At 50.8% G+C, this 23,380-nt stretch overlaps 5 protein-coding genes across 5 annotated transcripts; 1 reads left to right on the top strand and 4 right to left on the bottom strand.

Moving 5' to 3' along the window:
* Positions 1–594: 594 nt before the first annotated feature.
* AtWU_06274 (MFS general substrate transporter) lies at positions 595–2,282 on the bottom strand (the record flags this gene model as incomplete). The annotated part of the gene is made up of 4 exons (XM_035501384.1): positions 595–831; positions 943–1,318; positions 1,371–2,107; positions 2,169–2,282. The coding sequence occupies 4 exons, from the start codon at positions 2,280–2,282 to the stop codon at positions 595–597; spliced, it is 1,464 nt and encodes a 487-aa protein (XP_035357277.1).
* A 1,202-nt stretch (positions 2,283–3,484) lies between these two features.
* AtWU_06273 (sporulation associated protein) lies at positions 3,485–5,082 on the bottom strand (the record flags this gene model as incomplete). Its single annotated transcript, XM_035501383.1, has 3 exons — positions 3,485–4,812; positions 4,862–4,876; positions 4,923–5,082. 3 exons carry the CDS (start codon positions 5,080–5,082, stop codon positions 3,485–3,487), a joined length of 1,503 nt encoding a protein of 500 aa, XP_035357276.1.
* Positions 5,083–9,566: 4,484 nt separating this feature from the next.
* Positions 9,567–10,985, bottom strand: AtWU_06272 (S-adenosyl-L-methionine-dependent methyltransferase; the record flags this gene model as incomplete). The annotated part of the gene is made up of 5 exons (XM_035501382.1): positions 9,567–9,904; positions 9,965–10,401; positions 10,455–10,578; positions 10,625–10,754; positions 10,809–10,985. The coding sequence occupies 5 exons, from the start codon at positions 10,983–10,985 to the stop codon at positions 9,567–9,569; spliced, it is 1,206 nt and encodes a 401-aa protein (XP_035357275.1).
* Positions 10,986–14,900: 3,915 nt separating this feature from the next.
* Positions 14,901–18,222, top strand: AtWU_06271 (NRPS-like enzyme; the record flags this gene model as incomplete). Its single annotated transcript, XM_035501381.1, has 4 exons — positions 14,901–15,170; positions 15,220–15,977; positions 16,029–17,040; positions 17,092–18,222. The coding sequence occupies 4 exons, from the start codon at positions 14,901–14,903 to the stop codon at positions 18,220–18,222; spliced, it is 3,171 nt and encodes a 1,056-aa protein (XP_035357274.1).
* A 624-nt stretch (positions 18,223–18,846) lies between these two features.
* eng2 (putative GPI anchored endo-1,3(4)-beta-glucanase) lies at positions 18,847–21,126 on the bottom strand (the record flags this gene model as incomplete). The annotated part of the gene is made up of 1 exon (XM_035501380.1): positions 18,847–21,126. The coding sequence occupies one exon, from the start codon at positions 21,124–21,126 to the stop codon at positions 18,847–18,849; it is 2,280 nt and encodes a 759-aa protein (XP_035357273.1).
* Positions 21,127–23,380: the final 2,254 nt, after the last annotated feature.

The raw sequence follows: 23,380 nt of genomic DNA, 5'->3' as shown, positions 1-23,380 counted from the left end.
AGGCCAAAGTGCCACACGCACTAAACACTAGTTCCGCACCAACCAAGCAGCGAAGTGGATCATATTCGGTTCCTCGGTTGTGCAAAAACTTTAACAACTTATCCCTGAGTGATCCCATCTGGCGCGCACATGGATTGATTATCACCCTTCCCCTGCTGTTCCTGAAGAATTGATTTCAAATAGTGTGGGTGTGATTCTGTAGGATCAGAGATGGGGGGACATTGAACTTACATGGGCGATAGCTTCATATTTATTTGAAAATGGGGAAATGGTCACCCCCCTGTGGAGAGACTACTCGTACCTAATATAATAGACTTTGAAAGCACGGAAAGGAAATCTGGTCCGGAATAGATAGTTCCCCAACTAGATAACCTCCACTAAACCGAACCCTACAAGTGTCTCTTCTGGATGACATTTCCGCGGCGATATCCGTCTACCCTATCTACTCAGACCAGAGATACGGAGTGGACACTCGGCAGAGTGACTTCTGCGTCATCATCTTATTTCAAATGCCGTAGTCTAATCACTATTTAGTATCTACTAAGCGCGAAGGACAAGATCATTATTCATAGCATCAACTACCGAGAAATGAATCTAAGACACTCCCACAAACCGTTTCATGGGCCCATACCGCCCCGTCACCTCGCGTAGTCCAGCGCCCCAAAGAAACAACGGCACCGCCAGCAATATACTCGCCCCCTGAATGGCTGTCATTTCTCCAAACACTTTCGCGGCGCCCTGTTTCGCGATCCAATCCGCCGCATACAGCGACAACAACATACCGATCGTATTCCGAATCACGAAAATAATCACCAATGCTTCGCCCGTGATCTAAAGCAGAGAAACGCCAAAATTGTTAGCATGTTCATGTTTATTTTCATGTTCATGTTCTCCCGCCAATCATGCACTATCCAACGCCACCATGCAAGGGGGTAAACTCACCGGCTTATAACAATCCAACGAATACGTGACCGCCACATTAGAAATAGCTGCCACTCCAAACGCCTGCATGGCGTATCCTACCGCCGCCCCAGCCCAGTGTGTCTGATTCGCCACGCACAGTCCGAAGATGAGGATCCCCGCGGGTCCGATCGTGCCGGGGATGATGATGGCGGGGAGTCGGTACTCCGGGAGTCGTTGGCCTCCGCGTCGTCGGGTATAATATGTGGAGAGGATGTCGATGAGACGTCCACCGAGGTAAAAGGCTAGCAGGGCGCCGATGAAGCCGGAGAGAGAGAGGAGGCCGATACTGCCTGCGGGCCAGTTGTAGGGCGGGGCTGTGAAGGTGCGGGATGCGGTGAGTTGGACGACGATGTTCCTGTACTCATTAGCTTGGGCTTGGGGAAGAGAGCATAAGGGAGGGAGCTTACCATCCTACTGAAATTCCGATGGTGAAGGACGACCATAGGAGTTGAGGGTACATCGCGTTACGGAGAATGTCCCATACAGTTTGGAGGAACGATGCATCCGGATTGTATCCCCGTGTGACGGAAAGCCAATCCCAGTATTTCGTCTTCTGGGAAGTGGCATGTCGCCTGAGATAGGTTGTTTCGCGAACCGTGAAAATGGCGACCACGAAGACAGCTCCAACTGCTATAGCGAGGAAGTAACACATCCAACGCCAATTCTCGTCCTGTACCAGGTATGCGTTAATGAGAGGACCGAGGAAAAGCCCACCGGTCAGAGCGAGATGAAAGATCATCAGGTAGTGGCCGCGTTCGTGGGGAGCGACCATGTCGCTGACCACGGCTGGGACGGTGGCATCGGCTGCGGCTGCTGCGAAACCGGAGATTATGCGTGAGGCGAGCAGCTCGCCGTAACTGGTGGCGCGAGATGACCAGACATTCATCATGGAGAGGAAGAGCATGGAGATGAGATAGACGGGGCGTTTGCCGATGACGCGCATCAGTGGAACCCAGAAGATGTTGCCGACGCCGAAGAGGAAGACATTGAAGCAGACGAGCTCGCCCGCTTGGGTCTGGGAGACGTGGAATTCGGCGATGATGGCCTTGGTGGCGACGGTGAAGTTGCTGCTGTTGACATTGGCGAGGAAGGTGTAGAAGCAGATGGTGAGGTAAGTGATGAGTTTGGCAGCGGTGGACCAGTTCTGAGAAGTTAGCAAGTACACAGAGTGAGCTCGGCGTAGCAGAAGGCGATCACGATCGTACCTGGGGATCATTAGGGGCGGGAGTCATGGTTTCTTTTTCTTTGGAGGGATCCGGGAGGCCATGTTCCTCCGCGGCGTGGTCGATATGGCCAAAGCTGGCTTTGTCGTCTTCCATGGTGGTGATGGTAGAAGGATAAAGCAAATAGGGGGATGGAGTACTTCACTGTAGCGCTGTAATAGCTGGCATAGGACCGGCAATTATGTAGGTCATCATCACAGGGTAGATCCTGCGGAGTAACTTGGATCCCTTGGAAGACCCGGTGTCGGGATATCCGAGAAGCCCTCGAATCTGCTGTAGCCCCAAGACCAACAAAACAACAGAATCCCCCCGGACTGACTTCGCTTGGGTCCCAGTTACCCCGCCTTTTGCTACCCCGGAATGAGCGAGCTTGGCCTCTTGGCTCGTCGCTGCAGTTCTCTCTCGGATGACCCGAGAGGATGGTGAACGAAGCTAGGGTTTACCCAGTCACCGGGCAGCTCGTTTGGCAATTAGACTGACTGGCCACTACAATCTCGGGATTTGCGTGACACGAGCTGGGATTCTTGCAGGTGGCGTGAAATCCTTGGAGGGACATCATTTATCTGGGCAACCTTGAGCTGACATCCTATCATAATTCAGGGGTGAGTCAGGACTGTATGACAGTGTTAAATCACGATCTACTATCAAATTCGGACAAGATATCCAATTGCCGATCGGGAGGAATGCTGTTATTCTCAATGGCACTGCCCGGATATTGGACTGAACGCCGTCTCATTTATTCCTCAGGCATGCATAAGGCAGCAATGTCGCGCTGGTAGACCCAGGATAGTTTATTTACGCTAATAATGTTCTCAGGAAATGATTTGGGACTATTATCCATCATTTTCATCAGCTAGGATATAGTGTATCCATATGTTCTACTATATTGTGTTAAGCAAGGCTGTATAGCAAAACACACAACACGTAGATGCTACATCGGCTTCACCGCCGGATCCATCAGAACTGTCTAGATGAGCAACAACATAAGGAATTAGATATATATTCAAGACATCAACTAGCTTGCTAGATCTTTCTATTGTTGCGTAGTCCTGGTAGTCATTACTGGAATTCTGTAGCGCTCACCTCGCGTGACAAAGAAAAATGAGATAGAGTAAAATACGAAATATCTTCATTAACATTAATATTTCCATGATCCAACTACTAACCCCGAGGGTACTAAGCTCTCAATTGTCATCCCACGGTACCATCAAGTAAATCAAGTTAATGTATAAACAACTAAAATACTATCTAACAACCTAAAAACGCTTGCCATCGTCTATCGTACATGATCATCAGCATCAGCAGCACAAGTCCGACCGTCGAGTTCGCGGCCTCCCATCCACAGCCTCCCTCTTCCAAACATAATACTCGCATAACGTCCGGCGCCGCCGAGTCCGTTCGTCCCCGGGTACCTCTTCCGCCTCCTCGATCTCCTTATCATGGCCGCTATCCTTATCGTGCACGATATGCCTCCATCCCTCGATGACTTCGTCCACCTCCGCCATATTTCCAACCCCGAGATTGTAGGGCCGATAGTCCGGGTCCCGCTTGAGCCGCTCAATCACGCTGTAGTGCAGCTTAGCTCCTTGTGGCAGCGGCCGTCGCAACCCCCCGACATGCCATCGTGTCGATTGCACCCTTCCATCCGGTGCCACTTTGGGCCGCTTGATGGGCAGACACTCGAGAACTCGCCAGAATAACGTCTCCAGCGTCTTGCCCGAGTCATAATGGAGGGAATCATGCAGGATAGCTCGCTCAGCCTGATGTATCACTTCTGGGTTGCTGTGCTCCTGCCTTCTAAAGTCAAAGCAGCCGAGCTTGTGTAACTGCTCAGGCTCGTAGGTAAGTCCAGCCTCGATGGATTCCTCGACCATCCACATCAGGGGGATCTGGCTGGCTACATAGTCTCGGCCCAACTCACGCGGCCATCCACCACCAACGTCGCTATGGTCGCCAGAAAAGTAGACCTCCTCGAACTCCGTCTCTGGAGACGCCGTCAAGTCGCTACCCCAGAACTCAACGTCCGCCCGCTCAGCCCATGTACTCACCCGGCCGATCCTCCCATGCGCCCGTAGCTTCTCGAACAGCACTGGTTGGAATTTGATTCGACGTTCATCAATGCTAACTGCATGTCGCATGATTCGCGGTTTCGGCTGGATTCGCATGTCTCTATGATCATCGTAGATGTTGAACTTGGCCACGCTGTTGACTGTATCAAAAAGACCCAGGAAATGCACGCGGCCCACGGATCGGCACATCGTGTCGCGGCACATGCGGAGAAAATACTCGGCCTGTTCAGATTCCTTGCCACTGTTGGCAAACTTGTACGATGTAAACGCTTCCCAGACAAGCGGCATGATCTCCTCGTTATCGGCTGAAATTAATCCAATAAAGTCAAGCATTTCGTTGAGGAATCGTGCCGTGTAGGCCCCACGCGAGAACCCAAACAGGTAGATATGCGACCCCGGAATCCAACGGCGAGCGAGGAAACGGTATCCATAGATGACATGCTGGGCGAATGAGGTCGCGAGCGCCTCATCAATGATCGCATTCGGGGCGATGTTGCTAAAGGGACGGACAGCCGCGTTGGCGAAGGTCCCAGGCCTGATGTCTTCTCCAATACCGGCTGTCATCATGTTAATAATTGGTAATATCACTCAAGTGGGGCAACATACGCTGGTAGTAGCAGTCTAATCACGTCAGCCAGTGCCCAGTACAGTTATCAAGGTAACTCACATCTGTTTTCCTTCTTGCGGTCTAGCATGCGGAAGATCTTGAGAATGTTGCTATCCCCGCCATCCACGCGGAACGTGTTCCCTGTTCCATCGAAACAGAGAACCAGCTCTCGCGTCGGACGGTCTGGCGGGCACAAGCAGTTGCACGGGTCGAGACTCATTTTGTTCTTAGTTCGTAGCAGCTTGGAGTCTCAAAGAACCGGTGCCGAGATTGGGCAACATTGAGCTTAAAAGGGCCGACATTGCCTGACAGCTCCGCTCCCACCATCAGCTGAGGTGTCCAAAGAGTTGGCAGTGTCGGGGCACTGTCGATCCTGTGGGGATAACAATAGCCTGGCAGGATGGCTGGTTGACTCACCGCATATGCAGGGCTTAGCTTGTTGTAAGCCATGAAGTCAGCTTCATGTCTGAATTCAGCTGATCGACAGACGAATGGCAAGAGTTTGCTGTAGTTCGTGCTCGGACGATGCCTTACCGGGCCCTCTGGGGTCACTTGAGTTTGAGTCAATCTCGAGAGAGCCATCCAATCACCATTCATCGTAAGAAAGGCTGAAGTCCAATCAGTCTGATATAAGCCTAGATCACCACTAGGACACATGGTCAGCATCGTGGCGCAATTCGTGTTCGAGCCTGGTTGGTGATCTTCAGGCGTCCAGTAAGCAGAATATGACCAATCACAGAACATGATGTGATACTGCATTTTTATAGACAATATATGCATGCATCGATGTTCATTGCAGAACCCAATCGGCAGTTTTAGCGACCCATTGTTGACCAGAAAGGCAACTCGTGTGCCGAGTATCCTGCTTCTACGGGGGTCTCCGGACTCACCAAGTCACCCAGTCAACTGCTTCAATTTGCCTCCAAGTATTCACGACAGCCCTGATTTGCCCTTTCAGAGAACTCCGAAAGGATTGCTTCAGCTCTTGGCCTACTCGCATTGGCAAGGTCGGCCAACGCCACTCTGCCTTGCATCTGCACAAGGCCGCCTTCCGGTGCAAGTGCGTAATCAGGTTAACCGTCTGTGTAGTGATATCACGACAGGGCGACCGAGCCTGCCTGGGAAGAGGTGCCCAGTCTTGTCTGTCTCAGAAGTATGGTCATATGGCGCAGTTGTGGCGAAGGAAGACAGTCTACTTTCGAGCCGTCGAAATTACTTTGAACATGCTTCAAGTTGGCATCAGCTAGACATCCGAAGGATGGCCTTAATGCGCAGCGGTTCTTCTCAGTGTTCTCTTATATATATTGGGGTATTACTCTGCATGCGCATGTGCTAGGGATTATGCCTCCTGTAGCTGTAGCTGTCAAATGACACTCAAATGTCATCCTGTCGGCTATTAAGGGAGGTCGACAAGTATGACCCCTGATCAAGACATTGATATGGGATGTCTGATTGTCCCCAAACGCTGTGTGCTAATGGTCCGCTTCCCATCAAGTGTAGTAGAGAGTGTAGCTGCCCAATGCTATGGTTCCAGGTAATAAGCTCGGTTTGAGTTGGCTAGCTTTGCTCCACTTTAGCGACTGGACCAAAGAATGGATGCCATGAATCGAGTGGGACGCGCTTGTCGATCATTGTTTACTGAGTATCATTCGGCCCTCATATTCGCTGCTCGTGGTATCCAAGGCTAATCAGATGGATCAACTCAGGCAAGATACCTTGCCGGTCGCTGCGACAGTCGTTGTAGCAATATGGCTACTAACTCTGCTATCCTCCATTTAAAATGGGTCGAGGTATACTGCTTGATGCAATGCCATATTCTAGTGTGACGATGAGAGCAGAAGGCATGGAGTAAGGAGTAGAAGATTATATTTGTTACTAGTGAGAGAGAAAAGGGGAGGATGGCGTTGACCCCTCAGGCATCAAGTGGAGAGCCTCAGCGAACGACCAAACAGTGCAAACACCCACCGGTCCGATGATCTCACCTTTCCCCTTCTCTACCTCCATCCTAAAGATCATCAAGCACCTCACTTGCACAAAGGATATCTATATATATGCTGCTAAGCATACTAACATTGGTGCGGGCGCTGCCACAGTGCTCTTCCTAGCAGCCATTCATCAGAACACCTCCATGCCATGAATTCAAGCGGCCCTTTCTTCTAGCATCTCAATCCCAACAATGATACCTCCTCCTACGGTCTTTGCTGGTGTCGCATACACCAGAGGACATTAAGCCTGTTTGCAAAAGCCATGGCGCCAGATCGCAGAATTATGCACTCGCGTCTGGAGTGGATTCGGTGTGTTACTCCCACCTATCTACCCCATGGCCTCAATATTTACTGTGGAAGCAATAGACGCTGGAATCATTATAACTGACCGGACAAAGTAAATAAATAGGCTATACCTACCAACACCGCCCCTCCAAGATACACAAAGGCTCCGAGATCTCTTACCTCTAACATGGAATCACCCCTGCGCCGCAACGCACTAAATAGGCACGCTGATCACGGATCGCTCTGAAACCGTCGAGAAGACGTCGAACGAAATTCCACAGGGTGCGGATATTTCCTGCGGAAGAGGGTGTACGGAATCATATAGGCTACTCAAGATACTAACAATGGTAAAGATATGGGAGAGTATCGCAGAATTCCGACACAACAGTGATTTACTAGGGTATGTGAAAGAAGACAGGGAGTGTACTAGGTTATGGTTGGAGACGGCATTGGGGAAACCTATCGGTGATTGCCACCTGATAGTGGATCCCATGATGGAGAGATATAGCTTGTATAAGAGGGAACCATCATATCTACCGACCTACCTCGTCTTTCTCAGAATTCGCCTTACCGAACGACAGCCTAAACAACAAGCAACAACAACACCAGAAAACAAGGAACACACGGAGCCACCAACCAGCCAATCACCACCAGCCCCAGCTCTGAGGAATAGAATTAGCCACAAGGTTAAAGCTCGAAGCTTAGAAGGTACCACTACCGTACCAAACTCAACTAACCAGGACACCAGAAGAAAGCGTTCGTAAACCAGAAGAATATCAAGCCAACCTCATGGCTCTCCATGATATGACACAAATCCCTAGGTAAAATAAAAGCAAGAATGAAAGCATAGCCACAAAGTCAATCCACGGACATGACCGAATAGATAGAACCAACCCCAAGAAACCAGGCACGCTTTAAGCCAGGACCATGATCCACGGTTCAGATAACCAGGTCCAAGGGGTAACTAAAAGTAGAATGAGTACCATGTCATCTCATGAATTATTTAGTTCAGTCAAAGTAAACAGGTTTCCCCTGGGACAAAATATGCCATCATCGCCGTCCATTATTAAGCTACTACCTCAATTTCTCCAATAAACCAGTAAGAGAAACCCGCCCGCGATAGCAAAGTACTTACTGCCCACCCAGACCGCTCCACTTACCGCCCAAAACGGCAGAACTCGATCGACCTCGCAACGAAAAGTGCGGATATAGACGGCTATAGGCGGATATATCTTTTGTACAGCTCCGAAAAAGTGAGCCCACAATCTGTATGTTTTTTGACCGCCTTCAGGCAGGGTGGCAGAAATGGTTCCTACAGTAAACAATCAAACCAGTGAGTGATGGTTAGCTCTCAGTATGTGTAGTTGAGTTGGAGGGGGGCATTACCTTCTTACCCTTGTTCATCTTTTTTTCATCTTGCAAGTCGTTAGTCATCGGCTCGATTAGTACTTGGTTATATGGTATGATCAAGGATCAAAATATACAACACATAATATATATCCCACAGACAGGACACTACCGAACAACACACAAAGAACTTCAACTGAACACACTGCAGTGCATCTGTGTAACTGTGACGGCCTAACTCTCTCTGTCTCTTTTGACTACTTATATATCTCAGTCTATTATAAACTCTTATTAGTCACACACCCACTATTACCAATGATGGACTAAAGTAAGTATATCATACAACGAAACTCTATACTAGCGGTGAAACCACAACCACCACCACTATCACCAACACATTTCCCAAACCACCACCCAGAACATAAAGTTAGCGAACAATATGACACCGCACGCCAACCCCCCTCGGTACCCATCCCGTGCATCTGAAACGGCAATCGTGCAGGAAATACAATGTCGATATATGCATGCACGCCTGCGGGATATAGGATAAATCTATGACGCAAGCTGTCGATTATACTAGCGAGATGAGGGGAATGGAGGGGCAAGGGATATACTAGTAGTATAAAAATAAATAAACTTTAGCGTCTTGCATCTTCTATAACATAACTGCGTATGCAATTATGCGAGATTGTCACCTAACGGGTTTCTGCAGCTGTAGTAGCTGCAGAAATCATCGAAGACAAATAAATATGAAAGAAAAAGGTTATTTATCGGCAAGGGGGGCTCGGTTTCAGTCATTTATTGCATGACATATGTATATTTCCCCCACATACACACTGTCGGGAAATAGGTAGTTCAGCTGTCAGCCGTGACGCAGTGACTATTACTAAGAAAGGTTCAATAAGAGATGTTTCAAGCAAGGGGTTGATGACTTCGTATCACATTATATTATTAACAACCAGAAACGAATCAGCTAGCCACCACTGGGATATCTAAGAAACTAAACGAAACTCAAACCAGAACGCGCACAGACAATATGACAGATCCAACGCCGAAGAACATTAAACGAGGTATCAAGGTTACGCCATCAAGGACTGGAACAGCGCTGGCTTTGCTTGGGTACGGCTTCAATCACAGACTCCATCCCCGGGTTACTGTTCCAAATGCCGGTGATTTCCAATCCCGCTTCGTCGAGCAGCTCGCGCCACTGGCGTTCAGAGCGCTCCACTCCCGAGCCGATGCTCATCATCTGGATGTCCAACGATGACTGCAGGAGCGGGGCATTCGTGTCCGGGAGAACAAAGTCAGAAATGATGATGCGGGAGTACTCAGGATCCATGGCAGAGATAGTGTTAACCAGAATCTTGCGGCAGATGTGGTCTGGCCAGTCATGGAAAATAGCACGGAAGTAGTATGCTCTTGCGCCTGTGCGTCTGTTAGCTTGACAGTGAAACGATTGTAAGGTCCGTGAGAAATATTGCATACCCTTGATAGGCTGTGGGTCCAGAAAGCTGTACCCCATTCCTTCGATTCTCCCCCCAGGACAGCGAGACACCACCTTGGGTAAATCTTGTAGGATGAGCCGGCCAGGGACCTTGGGGTGCGTGTCCTGGAACTTCACCAGATCATGGCCTTGGTTGCCGCCTACGTCAACGAGGAAAACAGCCTCCTGGTGGTCCACGGCATCATTTGTCAATCGCTCGACGGGATACACGTCAAACCAGCTCGGTTTGCCATGACGACGACTAGACATGTACGAGTTGAAGAGCGATTGGCGGTGCTTGTTCTGCGCAAGCCATTCAAACTGGCTCTTCCCGACTGCCCATTGCATGGGTGAACGGGCATACTCCTTTGGGGAGATGTAGCGGTGTTCCCGAAAATAGTCAGGAAGTTTAGCGAGAGTGGGAAGAGTCAGATCGTATCTATGCCGTCAATATTGCATGCAATAGCGCAGGTAATCAATATAGCGACTTACATGCAAGGAATGCCATCTCTTCCGATCGGCTGAGTGAGTGCGACGGTCTTGTCGGTCGCAATGTACACTTCGGATTCTGGGTTTGCGCACAAGCCCAGTGCGGTCATGACTCGCATCAGACGGACTATAGGTATGAGCAGAGACCGTGAAGACTTTGGCGATCATCTTACCAATTAATCCGCGCTCAGCACCAGTTTGTGCCGCCAGCTCTGTAGCCGACATCCCGCGCTTGCTTTGCTCCACCAACAATGGGAAGATACCGAGATCCATAACGGTGCGGAGGGCTGCATTTTGCGGTGGCTGCATGCACGTTAAGCGATAATCACCTGAGCGGAAGGGAAAGAAGCAACTTACCTGGTAGATTAAGCGCAGCACCGTCTCCGTAGGAGTCTCAACTGCAAGACGCAGCTCGTCGATCAAGCCGAGCAGCTGGAAATGCGACTGTGCAGAGCGGCATGCACCTTGGTCCTGCAATGCTGTCTGCTTGATGGTCTCCACTAGGGAGAGGACCTTGGACTGGTCGACAGCCATCTTTTAATATACAAAGTAGTAAACGTAAGAAGATACAGAAGACTATGCTATAGTTGGGTGGTATGGGAATGCGTGAGATGCAAAGATGTAGCAGCGGTGAAACAACATGCAGGTTAAGGGATTATATAGCACTTTCCGCGGGACAGAAAACCGACCCAGAACTGGTTTAATCCAATAATTCAAGCAGTCGATCAATCAGCAAGGATGGCAACCGCGCAATGATGCCCGTACCCGGACTCCTGGAAAAAGCAAGCCTGGCAGGCCGGTCGCATCCGCCGGGACTCCAAGGCAAGGATAATTGCAGGACACTTCAATCTGGGACTTTGTGTCGATGCTTTTCCAATAGTTCCGGATGCAGATTGTCGGGCGAGGCCCCAGATCATCATGACACAATAGCAGTAGCAGACGCATCGCCGCATGAATCACGTCGCACGGGGCAGAGGTTGAAGATGGTCCAGCCGTATCTTTTCCGACTATTTTCCCCAGGCTTTTACTTTTTGTGGTCCAGCTGACGAACCTCCTCCCATTACGGGACGCCCAATCTATCTGTGGCAATGGCTTTCAATAGCCTGGGGTCACTTTCGCACGGGCTTTGCTCCCCTCCTCCTGATGAAAGTTCAATGAATCCTGGCGCATATGCAGAACTTTGTCGTAATCCGGGCTGCTCCGCCCATTGTTTAAGACACACTCAGTAAGAGATTTTCCCGCTAGATAGATGCGCAGTACCGCTGGGTTGGGGCCTCCCGATTACCCTGTTCCTGGACCAGCGCCACAACGCCACTCCGAAAGTACTAAATGCTAAATGTCCGTCAGACCCCGTAAGATGGCCACCGCTCCGGCTGGCCCAAGCTCCTCTAGAGTCAGTATGTCGGTAAGTATGTATGTACGTGTGCTTTATGTACGAAGCCATGGCTCCCACTAGCTGTCAGTCCGACGCGGAGATCGCTAGGTAAGATCGTCTGGTCTGACCACACAGATGTGCCCAACATAGCAACAAAGAAGCAACCCCTCTTCGGGGTCTGCTACTAGAGCCAATGTTTCAACCAGGCGCTCCTACCGGATGGCGTATCGAGTATTCCGGCACTGTTGCGATATTAAACCATACGGATCCGTTCCAGGAACCTGGGTAGAGACCTGTATCTGGAATCCGATTGGTGTCTGGTCTAGACTGGCCGCAAAATAGACTCCAGGTCCGTGCTTATCGCCGTCAAGTGAGGCAAGCGTATCATCATCTAACTAAAAGTCTGAGTGTGGTGTGCAATACGATCGACGAAGCTATGAATTTGTCCGACACGTTTGCGATCGCGGTATCGCAGTCTCGGGTCCAAATGATATTGTCGCTAGTCCTGGTGCTAGTACCTCATAAGTATGGAGTGAGGCGACAGATTGAATGAACAACTGCAGGGTCATACCAACAGTATGGAAACCTGCCGTGGTGACACCCGCGTAGATCATTGTTTACTCCCCGGTCCAGTCATTCTGCCGTGTAGTGTCAAGTGTTAGTTGTTGCTTTTTTATCGATGTTACTGTTATGGCCCAAGCATCGGGGAGGAACTGCGCTTCTGCCTTAGCTAGTTGAATCGGACTCTTGACCACACACACACACACACACACAAAGGTGCTTATCTTTCCTGAATGTCCATTGATGCGAGCTATAGGATGGTTAGTTGGGCTAGACCGTCGATCCCTCAACAATTCCGCCTTACGTTAAAATCCCGGCTGCAATTTGGTACACGGACCAGCCAATCGTGACGAATTATCGCACTATTTCAGGAATAAAAGGCGGGAGATTAGATAGATCATGCGCTGGTAACCCAATATTGGTCATTTCTTTTCCAGCTCCCCGGCTTAGGGTGGCGGATCGGATAGCCGGCATTGTCGATAGGGGTGCTTGTGTAAGATTCGGTGAGCGGCTAAAAGCAGGTGAAAGCAGTCGATAGGCCAACCACAATGAATACTGACAGCATTGACGCCTTCAGTCTGCACCTCATGGCAACTAAATCCCAACCCTGCAATGTTACCGGCGGATCAACCTCCCGGCCCAGGTCGCTCCACTTTGGACGGAAGTTATGGGTACATACCTTTATCGTAGCGCCGGGGCCCCATCGGGTGGTACTATGTGCCAGGTGAGTTTTCAGCAGCGGCAATATCTAGAGGGCGCTTCCCGGCAAGTCACGGAGGACTTTTGCCTCCGTCGGACAGGTCACATCGTAAGAAGTACTGCTTGGTTTGACCCACCCGAGTTCAGCTCGTGGCGTTCCGATCGGATGGGAATTTGGACCTATTGATAGAGCAGAATCGATCAATGATCGGGCTACCGTGTTGCAGAATCTTCTAGCTCCAGTGGCAAGCATTGTATGTGAAACCAACTTCAAATCCAGAAACAATATCGAAGTCATAATCATATAGAGCGTAATATTAGGAGAAAAGAAATTTGAGCAGGAGTGAGGCGGAAAATTTGTCAATCGAGCACCTCGCTCCGGTATTGCGGATATTCGCACGGTCCGCACTGGCCAAGTACCGGGCTTTGATGGATGCAAAGGAGAAAAGTACCAGCTGCAGAAGTCCGGTGCACGGGCCAGTTCGTCGACTTGAAGGGCCATTATGGCTAGTAAGACAATAAATGACTCGACTTAAACTAACGAATTCAATTTCAAGCCATCTCGGGTGGCGGTGCAGGCGTGAGACGAGTTCACTGTCCGCCGTATTCCGTACTTCCTGACAGTGCAAGGGGTCGGTTGGTTTCACCATAGACCGGAGATGCCCCTTCGAGTTCGGGGCTGAAGTGTGCGACAGCCATATTCTTAAGGCCCCACTCCAGTAGACAGGTCAGAAACAGGCCATCGAGGAAGGTTGAACACGAGTACTCGGACATGGCTTTCTGCACGGGTACATCGTCTTTTGTCGGTGGAGACAGCATCCCCAGCCAATTTTGCTGTGACACTCTATTTTGGGAAGGGTGGGCATTTGTCAGCCTGAGAGGACGTCGGGCCTCGCATTCCCTCCCCAAAAGTCCCAACCCCAAGGCTAGGGAGCGAACAAAGCCGAGGAGGAAAAAAACAAATATAGAGGAAAAACAAAGCAAAGAGGGGTTGTCCACTGCTTAGCTGTCTCTGTAAGAAAAGCTGATCAGCGATCGATCTTCCACTCCCGAGGGCGCGATCCAGGTTCCTGGGCCGGGAACCCGGTTACTGGGGCGGGAGTTCATCCTAGCTTGCCCTAGTCCCTCGGCTGGATGGACGCTGATTGTTGACAATCCCTGCACTATTGGGGTCGTCCTTATGTCGCGGGATGCAACATTATGCAACCAGCCCATCATGCTGCGAACTGTGCTTCCGCTCGTGCATCATCTGCTGCAGTGTGACTGACAAATTTCACCGCACCCGCGCGCTGTCATCCAGTCAGCTTGGACCATCGCACGGACAGGCAGGAGCTCTGGTGTCATCCCAGACCAAATCAGGCCAGCTCTGTTCCTTGATTTGACAGCACCTGATCGCGATCGTGCATCCATGGTCCGGCCAGATTTGGGCCCGTGCTGGCTTTAGGGTTCTGATTAGCTTTAGGACTTGCCACAGTTCGCATACGTAGTGGCCCCTGTAATTAACTCTCCTGATGGTCCTAGTGTCTGAGGGGACGTCATTCCTAGTGGAGATCATCAGCCTGACAGTTTGCGTTTCCTAGTCATACACCGCTTCGTTTTGTGCAGGGATCGTAAACCCAAACTGTGGGAACCAACAGGCCGCGACTGTTCCTAGGTCCGGACTCGGTTCATCTCCGCCGACCTCCAGGCGAAATAGCAAAAATGGTCGATGTATCTACCCACCTCAGCCTAGCTCTTGGACTTAAATAGGCCCTGGTTCCCCCCAACATCAGCACCTCAGGTTTATCTGATGTACAGCTTTGTCAACTTTCATCATGGGAATTCCTCAGTATGAAGGGGTCACAGACCAGGCCCCCAAGCCGACAACAAACACCACAGAACAGGTTGTTGCACGCTTCGGCCGTCTTCATCTCTTAGATGACCTGATTCGCCTGCGAGCAGCTGATTATATTCAACATCCCATCTTGGCTTATCCCAAGCCCTCTCAAAACGGATCCGTGTCCTATGAGTACTTCAACGGTCAGGATCTTGACTGCATGATCGACTATGCGGTCTGCACATTAATGGACTACGGTTTTAAGCCGGTATGTGATGAAACGCTGCAGATTAAGTGTGAAGCTGACCCTCCCTTAGGCCCGAAAAGAAGGAGCAACAGTTGCTCTCTTCACCCTATCAGATCTCAACATGGTGATCACATTCTTTGCTCTTAGCAGACTCGGATATACGGTCATGATGTTATCACCACGCCTATCGGCCACAGCGTGTGTGTCCTTATTGGACACGGTCGGTTGTAACACAATACTTTATGGCCAATCACCGAATATTCGCGCCACAATGGGTGAAGTCCTTCGCCTAAAGTTAATTGCATGTCGCCCAATCATCGAAAGACCTTCTCCAGAGGACCTATCGGAAGACTCTGATGCTGTTGTGATATGTCGGAGTCGTCGTCCCGAACTCCAGGTCGAAAAGATTGCTCTGATCCTGCACTCTTCAGGGTCAACAGGTACCCCCAAGCCTCTCTTCTTAAGTCACAAAGCCTTGATGACGCATCCAATGCGGGGTCCTGGGTTCACTTCTTTCAATTCATTGCCATGGTATCATCTTCACGGGCTATCTACAGCCCTGCAAGCCATGTATATGCGACGAACAGCATACATGTGGGATGCCTCTCTGCCATTGACCGCAAGTACGGCCGTTGCTGCGCTGGAAGCAGCACAACCCGAATCGGTCCAGGGCGTACCATACTTACTCCAACTCCTTGTCGACAGCCCACGCGGGCTAAAAGCGCTGAGAGCTTGCAAGTCTGTCACATATGGTGGTGCACCATGCCCTGACGAGCTGGGTGATAGACTTGTAGACGAGGGTGTTAGATTCGGTGGTTCATTCGGGCTGTATGTATCCACCAGCATTCTCAGCTAGTTGTGTTGCTAACTCGCTTTTAGAACGGAAGCCGGCCTGGTCGCCGAGTCGATCTCTCGGCCTGCAGGAGATCCCTTCTGGAACTATATGCGCTTCTTCGACAACATCAAGCCATTCATCTGGATGAAACCCATCAGTGACGCGCTCTATGAAGTCGTCTACCTCAAAGGCCACCCTGCATTGACGGCCTCAAATTCCAATGAGCCCCCTGGCTCATACCACTCTCGCGACGTCTTCACTCCCCACCCAACTCTTGCCGACCGATGGAAGTACGTATCGCGTTTGGATGACCGAATCACGCTTGTCAATGGTGAGAAGGTCCTTCCTCTCCCAATCGAGGGCTGCATCAAGCAGAGCCCTCTGGTTCAGGAAGCAGTTGTTGTCGGTGTCAACAAAGCCGTTCCTGGCTTGCTAGTTTTCCGTACAGAAAACTCCCAGATGTTCTCTGATGAAGAGTATCTGGATCTTCTTTGGCCAACAGTGGAAGATGCCAATTCGCGGGCAGAGCAATTTTCTCAAATATCCCGCGATATGATCCTTGTCTTGCCTATTGACTGCGCCTGTCCTCGTACAGACAAGGGATCAATGATCAGAGCCCAGGTATATGCCAAGTATGAAGAAACCATCGAGAACATGTACACAAAACTCGAACAAACAGCCGACGGAACTCTCAAGCTGGACTTGACCGCAACGGAGAACCATTTGATCAAGCTCTGTCACGAAGAGCTTGGGTTCCCCATCTCTACTCCTAACTCCGACTTTTTCGCCGAGGGCTTAGACAGCCTGAAGGCAATCCATCTCCGTCGCCTAATATTGAGGGACTTCAAAGTAGAGGACCCCAAGGACATCGGCCACAATGTCGCTTTTGAAACTGGGAATATTTTCCGCTTAGCAGAGCATATCCACCTGGTTCAGTCCGGTCAGCAAGATGTGGCTGAGGATGAGGTCTCCATGATGCCAGGACTCATTGAAAAATACTCCGTCTTCCAGAGGCACACACCAAGCCCCAGCTCCGTGGCAACGCAAAAGAGTGTTGTAAGTCTTTATCCTGGCCAGCTGTATCGAGTCGTCAACTAACAAGCGCAGGTTCTCACTGGAGCAACTGGTTCTATCGGCGCTCACACTCTCTACAAGCTTCTGAACGACGACAGTGTGTCTGCCGTGTACTGCCTGACACGGAGATCTCAGCCCAAAAAGGCTGTCATTGACACCCTCGCACAGAAAGGCCTCTCAGTCCTTCCTTACCGATTGCAGAAGATTGTCGCTCTCAACAGCTCTCTTGAAGAGCCTGACCTGGGAGTCGGTGAGAGAATGATGGCGGAGATGCGACAATCCGTGTCTCTCATCATCCACACCGCATGGCCCGTCAACTTCAACCTTCCCCTCATGAACTTTGAGCCTCACATCAAAGGACTCCAGAACCTCATCAACCTCTCTATATCCGTGAACCTCCCTGAGCCAGCAGTTCTCCTCTTCTGCTCCTCCATTTCAACAGCCCTCGGCGCCTCGTCCGACGTAGACGAGGCACCCATCGAAGATCTTGCTAGCGCTCTTGAGATGGGATACGGACGCTCAAAACTGATTGGAGAGAAGATCGTCAGCAATGCTCGCAGAGCTGGTGCACGCACATACTCCCTTCGAATTGGGCAAGTGTCTGGTCACTCAAAGAAGGGATTGTGGAACGACTCGGAGGCCATCCCTCTGATGATCCGTTCAGCTCTGACCCTGAAAGCTTTGCCTAACCTCGACATCACATGCTCCTGGCTACCCGTCGACAAGCTTGCCTGCTCCATGCTTGAACTGGCCCGTGCATGCTCCTTCAACTCCCTCGAGGAGCGCTGGGACAACACAGCATCCGGCGAGTGGGTAGACGACACCATCTACAACCTTTGCAACTCGCGTGTCTTCACATGGTCATCTTTGCTCGATACACTTAGACGCAGCGGATTCTCATTCGAGACCGTCCCGTTTGAGAACTGGCTGCAGATGCTTCGCGAAAGTGAAGCTCGAGGAGAGGAGATGGTCAACCCTGCTGTGAAATTGACGGCCCATTATGAGTCAATGTACAGTGAGGGCGCCCCAAAGCCGGTGAGGTTTCTCACTGAGAAAGCAGAGAGAGACAGTATGACGTTGAGGAATGGTCGGTTGAGGATTGTTCAGGATGGTATCCTCACTCGGTATGCGCAGGACTGGTTGAAGCGATGGAAGTCAGCTTAGAGGGCTTATGAGACTACGGTGATCTCGTCATGTCAATATTTGTCTGTAAATAGTTCACGATCTTCTAGATACCACATTTGGCTTTGGAGTTAGCAGTTTAATTCATCAATCTTACAATGAACTTTCGAGATAATAAAATGTAATACCATGGGACTCTCTGGATCACAGAGACAAAAGAAAAACTGGTATCAGCGATGGAGAAGACGAAGATAGATGATTGTAAGAAGTGGTGCAGTAATTGACAACTGGGGAAGTGACGATTCAGACACCGTTGCTCATTTCGTCACTATCATCACATGACGAGATCGCATAATACAAGTGGATACTACAAATTCTATGGTTTATTGAGTACTCAACTACTAATCTTTCAATATAATGGTGGATACTGTATCTGATTCTATTTGATTAACTATCTAAGCTCGGAATCTCAAAGTATAGCCGAAAGAAGGCGGATATCGAACGCGATCGAAGGGTGTGGACCAGGATGGCAAGTGGAATGCTTCAAGCAAGGCAACCAGCCTATAGTACATAAAAAAACAGTAGGTTGCAAACAAAGTCTCTCCCTACGAGATGTGAAAGAAGCAGAATGGATGTGGGTAATTCACAAAGTACCAAAATCGCCCGCTAAGCCAACAGAGCAAAAGCAAGGACACCGACAACGCTGGAGGCACCAAGAGTCAACTTGTTTGCTCCACCAGTGAAGACAGGTGTTGAGGGGGTAGTAGCAGACGAGGAACCGGAGCCAGAGTGGCCGGACTTAGATCCGGAAGCAGAGCTGCCCTGGGTGGCAGCGGCAGCATTGTTGGCAGCGGCAGCAGAGGTTGGCTTACGGATTGATCCGCTAGAAGAGGGTACAGTGGCAAATGCATGGCTGGACGAGCTGGGGGCAGGTCTGCCATATGCAGCAGCACTTGAGGGGACAGAGCCATAAGAGTCAGATCCGGCCTGGGACCCCGACGACTGGCTGGAGCTTCCCTCGCTACCATTAGCCACTGCACTAGCCCCGCTGACACTTGAAGCAGCCGCAGCAGCGCTTTGTTCACTGCCATTAGCTTCCGCACTTGCACCACTAACAGAGGCAGGCGTAGCAGAAGAACCGGCATTGGCCACAGCAGATGCTGGGGTGCTCTCATCATCACCGGATTGTGTGCTGGCGCCGCTCACATTGGATGTGGTTGCAGCGTTCGAAGAGGCGCTGTCGCTTCCATTCGCCTCGGCGCTTGCACCAGTGACGCTGGATGGGGTGGCAGAAGCGACAGCTTTAGCTTCGGAAGAAGCAGAGGAGTCCTCGCTACCATTAGCTTCGGCACTCGCACCGGTGGTGCTGACATTAGAAGGTGTAGCAGAAGCAGAGGCACCCTCACTGGCGTCGCCGCTTGCACCGGTGGTGCTGATATCAGATGGTGTTCCAGAAGCAACACTGCCAGCGTCAGAAGCAGATGAGCTCTCGCTACCATTTGCTTCCGCGCTTGCACCAGTAGCAGTTGAGGGGGTAGTTGCAGCGGCAGAAGAGCCCTCACTACCATTAGCCTCAGCGCTAGCGCCAGTGGCGCTAGCTGGTGTTGCAGTCGCAGAACTACCCTCGCTGTTGCTACTCTCGGTAGCCTCGGAGCTTCCGCCAGCCAGAGCGGCCGCAGCAGAGGAGCTCTCAGCAATCGGGCAGATAGTGGTGGTCATAGTAACATAGTGGGTGGACGTCGATGCAGAAGAGTCGTTCTCATCAGCGACAGAGCTCTCGGTTGCTGCGGCGGCAGTGGTGGTTTCAGCCATTGTTATGGTTGTAGCAGTCTCGGCATCAGCGGTGGTGGCAACAGTAGTAGCAGCGGCAGTGGTTGCAACAACGGAGTTGGTGACTTCCTTGACAGACGAGACGGTCTCAGCCACAGTGGCTGCAGATTCAATATGAGACGCAGAAGCAGAAGCGGAGGCTGCGACACCAGTCTGGTAAATCTTGATGTAGTTAATCTCCCAGTAGGACTCGGCGAAAGCTGCTGGGTTCTCGGCGACATAAGCAACGCAGCTCTTGAAGGAACTGCTGCTATCGCTCACAGGACAGCCGGAGGTGCTGTAAACTCCGCCAGCCCAGTCACCGCAGAAGGTGGTGTCGAAGATGAACTGCTGGGCTTTGAAGTGTTCGGCGATGCTGCATGAGCCCTGCATGTGCGCCATCGGAGTGCCGAAAGCAGCGACATCGGGGTCGCCTTTGGTGATAGAGGTGGGGATTGAACCACGGGGGAAGAACCAGAACTTGAGGAATTCATCTGTCCACTGCATAGCGTAGACACCGCCACCGTTCTCGTTGAACGGAGTGCCAGAAGAACCTTGAGTACCTTCAACAACACATCCAGTAGTACCAGAGTCTTCACCACACTCTGTGGAGGAAAGTGTGCCGGTCATCTTCTGGCTGGAAACTTGGCAGGTACCGCTCGTATGCAGGACGATCTCGTTGGCTTCGTTCTTATTGACACCTTCGATAATATCGATCTCACCATCCGTAGGCCAGTCTTTGCCTGTGGACCAAAAGGCGGGCCAGGTACCGCAGACACTTCCGGGCATGTGCTCGAGGTCGATGATGAACAGACCTTCGTCATAATACTTGTTGCTCCCAATGCGGACCGACTCCCGGCCAGGACCGTTGGTGCTCAGCTTCGTGGTATGGTCGACACCCATGTAGAAGGTACCGTTCGAGCTGACCTTGACCAGCCCCTTGCTCTCGGCGTAGCTTTGATTCGCATACGTGACGAATCCATTCGTGGGGTCAGCGCCTGTGTAAAAATCGAAGGCCGTCAGGAAATCCTCGCCCTTCCAGGTTTCCACGAGTTGATAACCGCTGGCCGCGGCGGGCAAGATCATCGATGAAAGAGCGAGCGACCCTACGCTCCATAGTAGGGATGAGGTAGGCATTGTCACTATGTTCGGTCAAGCAATTGCGCGGTTAGAGAAGGTAAGTCCCGAGGACTCTGAAGGATTAGAGAAACCCGAGGTTTCAGGAACGGAGATTTATTCGAAAACGATCGACGCTTAGGACGGAAAAGAATGGAAAGTAGCCCTCTAGGCGTACAGAGTGCGAAAAGGAAGGTAGGACAGGAAGTGCAGAAATCAACTGCTAGTCAGAAATAAGAAAATAGAGAACGTATGTAGGGAAAGGATGGGCGAAAGGAGAAATATGTAGAGAATGTACACAACAATGTGGGAGCATGACGCAGACCGGGGGTAGGCCGGGCGATATACAAATAATAACAGCAACACCCCGACATCTAAATTAGCGTGGCGTCTGCGCAAGTGGCTGCAGGCCACTAGCATTATTCTCAAGATCCATAACAAATCAGCTTGAGTGTTCTTGTCGCCTGGGCCATTCACTGGGCGGCTCGTTGCCGCCCATTGGGAGGACGACGGTTCGTGCCTGGGAGGGGTCGGCAGGTACACGACGAATCAGAGCAAAAAGAAGGTTACAGACAGAATGCGTCTTGATGAGTCCACAGCCTTCATTCTTTGGCCAGGCATGTCGGGTGGATCAGCGACAAAGAGCAACACCATGATGGTGGAGCCTGAAACACGACCAGAGAGCTCGGCGGGATGACATGAAACAGGAGAAGCCCAAAGATTCGACTAGCACAAGGGTTGTGTTTTTTTTTCAGGTTGGACAAGCCAGGTCCTAATTTAAACGAGAACTTGCTCCCATGTCAGTTTTAAACTCCCTTTATGAACCATCAGATCCAGCGACCGAGTAAAAGAGAATTGGCGATGTCCCTGCCACTATCCTGGCAACCGTCACATTCCCAAGCCATCAAGCCAACAGCTGACAGGTCGCGATCGCTGAGCGACCGGACGAGATTGCCGATCCGGGGCACCACTCCGTGGCCTGGGCTGTGATCGGGGATGGGAGCACTCCGTCGTGAAAGGCGAATTATTTTAGGAACATGCCTTTTTTTTATTCCTTGTAGAGGATGAGCCGACGTTGTAGGCTAATTGAGTCTAGACACTGGGTGGGGATGGGCTGACCACGCCGTTGTTTCTTGGTGCCGACATGGCGGAAGTTGGAGGATCAACCTAAAGAAGAGACGAGAATAATTGGGGGTGGATTAGCCACATCACGACGTGCGTAAAGCGATCGCGTTTCCCGGTCAGATGGGATCAGAAAAGGCCCGATAATTCGATCCAGAGAGAGATTGGAGATGGAGGCGCATGAAGAATGAGAGATGGAATCCTGGATTGAAGAATGCAGGCGGAGCCAGAAACGGACTAGCGCGGTGAGCCACGGGACCGGGCGCCTCTCTCCTGTGGCTGGAATGGCAAAGCCCATCGGCATGGGCTGAGCCCCCCTGGCGACGACTATCTTAGTAGTAATCCCATCCTCCCCAAGCCGCTATACCCTAGCTGGCTTGGCTTATATTAAGTTTTCTAGTGTCTACCGATCCTGCCGTTCTATGCGATACAGATTCCAGTCGAATGATTGACCTATGGCTTTCCCCATAACCCGCGATGCTAACTTGGTAGTTATTCCATGGGCCGCTGGTAAAACATTGATCTCTGTCCAATCCAAGCCCTTGAGGCAATGTCCGCGCGGTCTATTGTCCACCGCTTAAGCATTCATCAGGAACTGTGTGACGAAGTATAAGCTTACGTATATTTCAAGTTGAAGTTGGCTTTTAAAGACCAAGGTCAGCCTCACAATCCCTTACGTGCATGGCTTTCGTTGTCATTTCGACCGATTCCCGTCGCACAAATTGGACCATCACAGTCATATCTTCGGTTCATTTTCTGAGAGAACCTGATAGAAGGAAATTCCAAGTAGCCACCCAGAGACATACGATTGTTTGTTTCTTTGGTGCAACATTGCTTACATCACGTCAAGCCGTCGGTCCTTGCATCGAAAGCACAACCTGAGCAGTTGGACCTCCAATCCTGCTAGGACTTACTTTGCTAGACGGTGAGTGACAAGACATATCTGTAAGGGCCAGTTGCCATAGGCTCAAGAAACTCTTCCACGCAATTAGCCGCACGTGCATGCCCTCGATGAAAATTTTCCATGCGCCTTTGGATCCGCATGAGCGTGTCATTTGCCCCGTCGCCTAGCCCCATCTGTCTAGACTTGTCTCCACAACAGTGCGTCCCTCTATGAAAGACTTGTAGTACATGGTCAGAGGAACCTGGTCTT

This window comes from Aspergillus tubingensis, assembly GCF_013340325.1.
Source record: "Aspergillus tubingensis WU-2223L DNA, scaffold_7, whole genome shotgun sequence".
Classification (NCBI taxonomy): Eukaryota; Fungi; Ascomycota; class Eurotiomycetes; order Eurotiales; family Aspergillaceae; genus Aspergillus; species Aspergillus tubingensis.
Note: the sequence above shows the minus strand (reverse complement) of the source record. Positions and strands in the feature narration are given on the sequence as shown.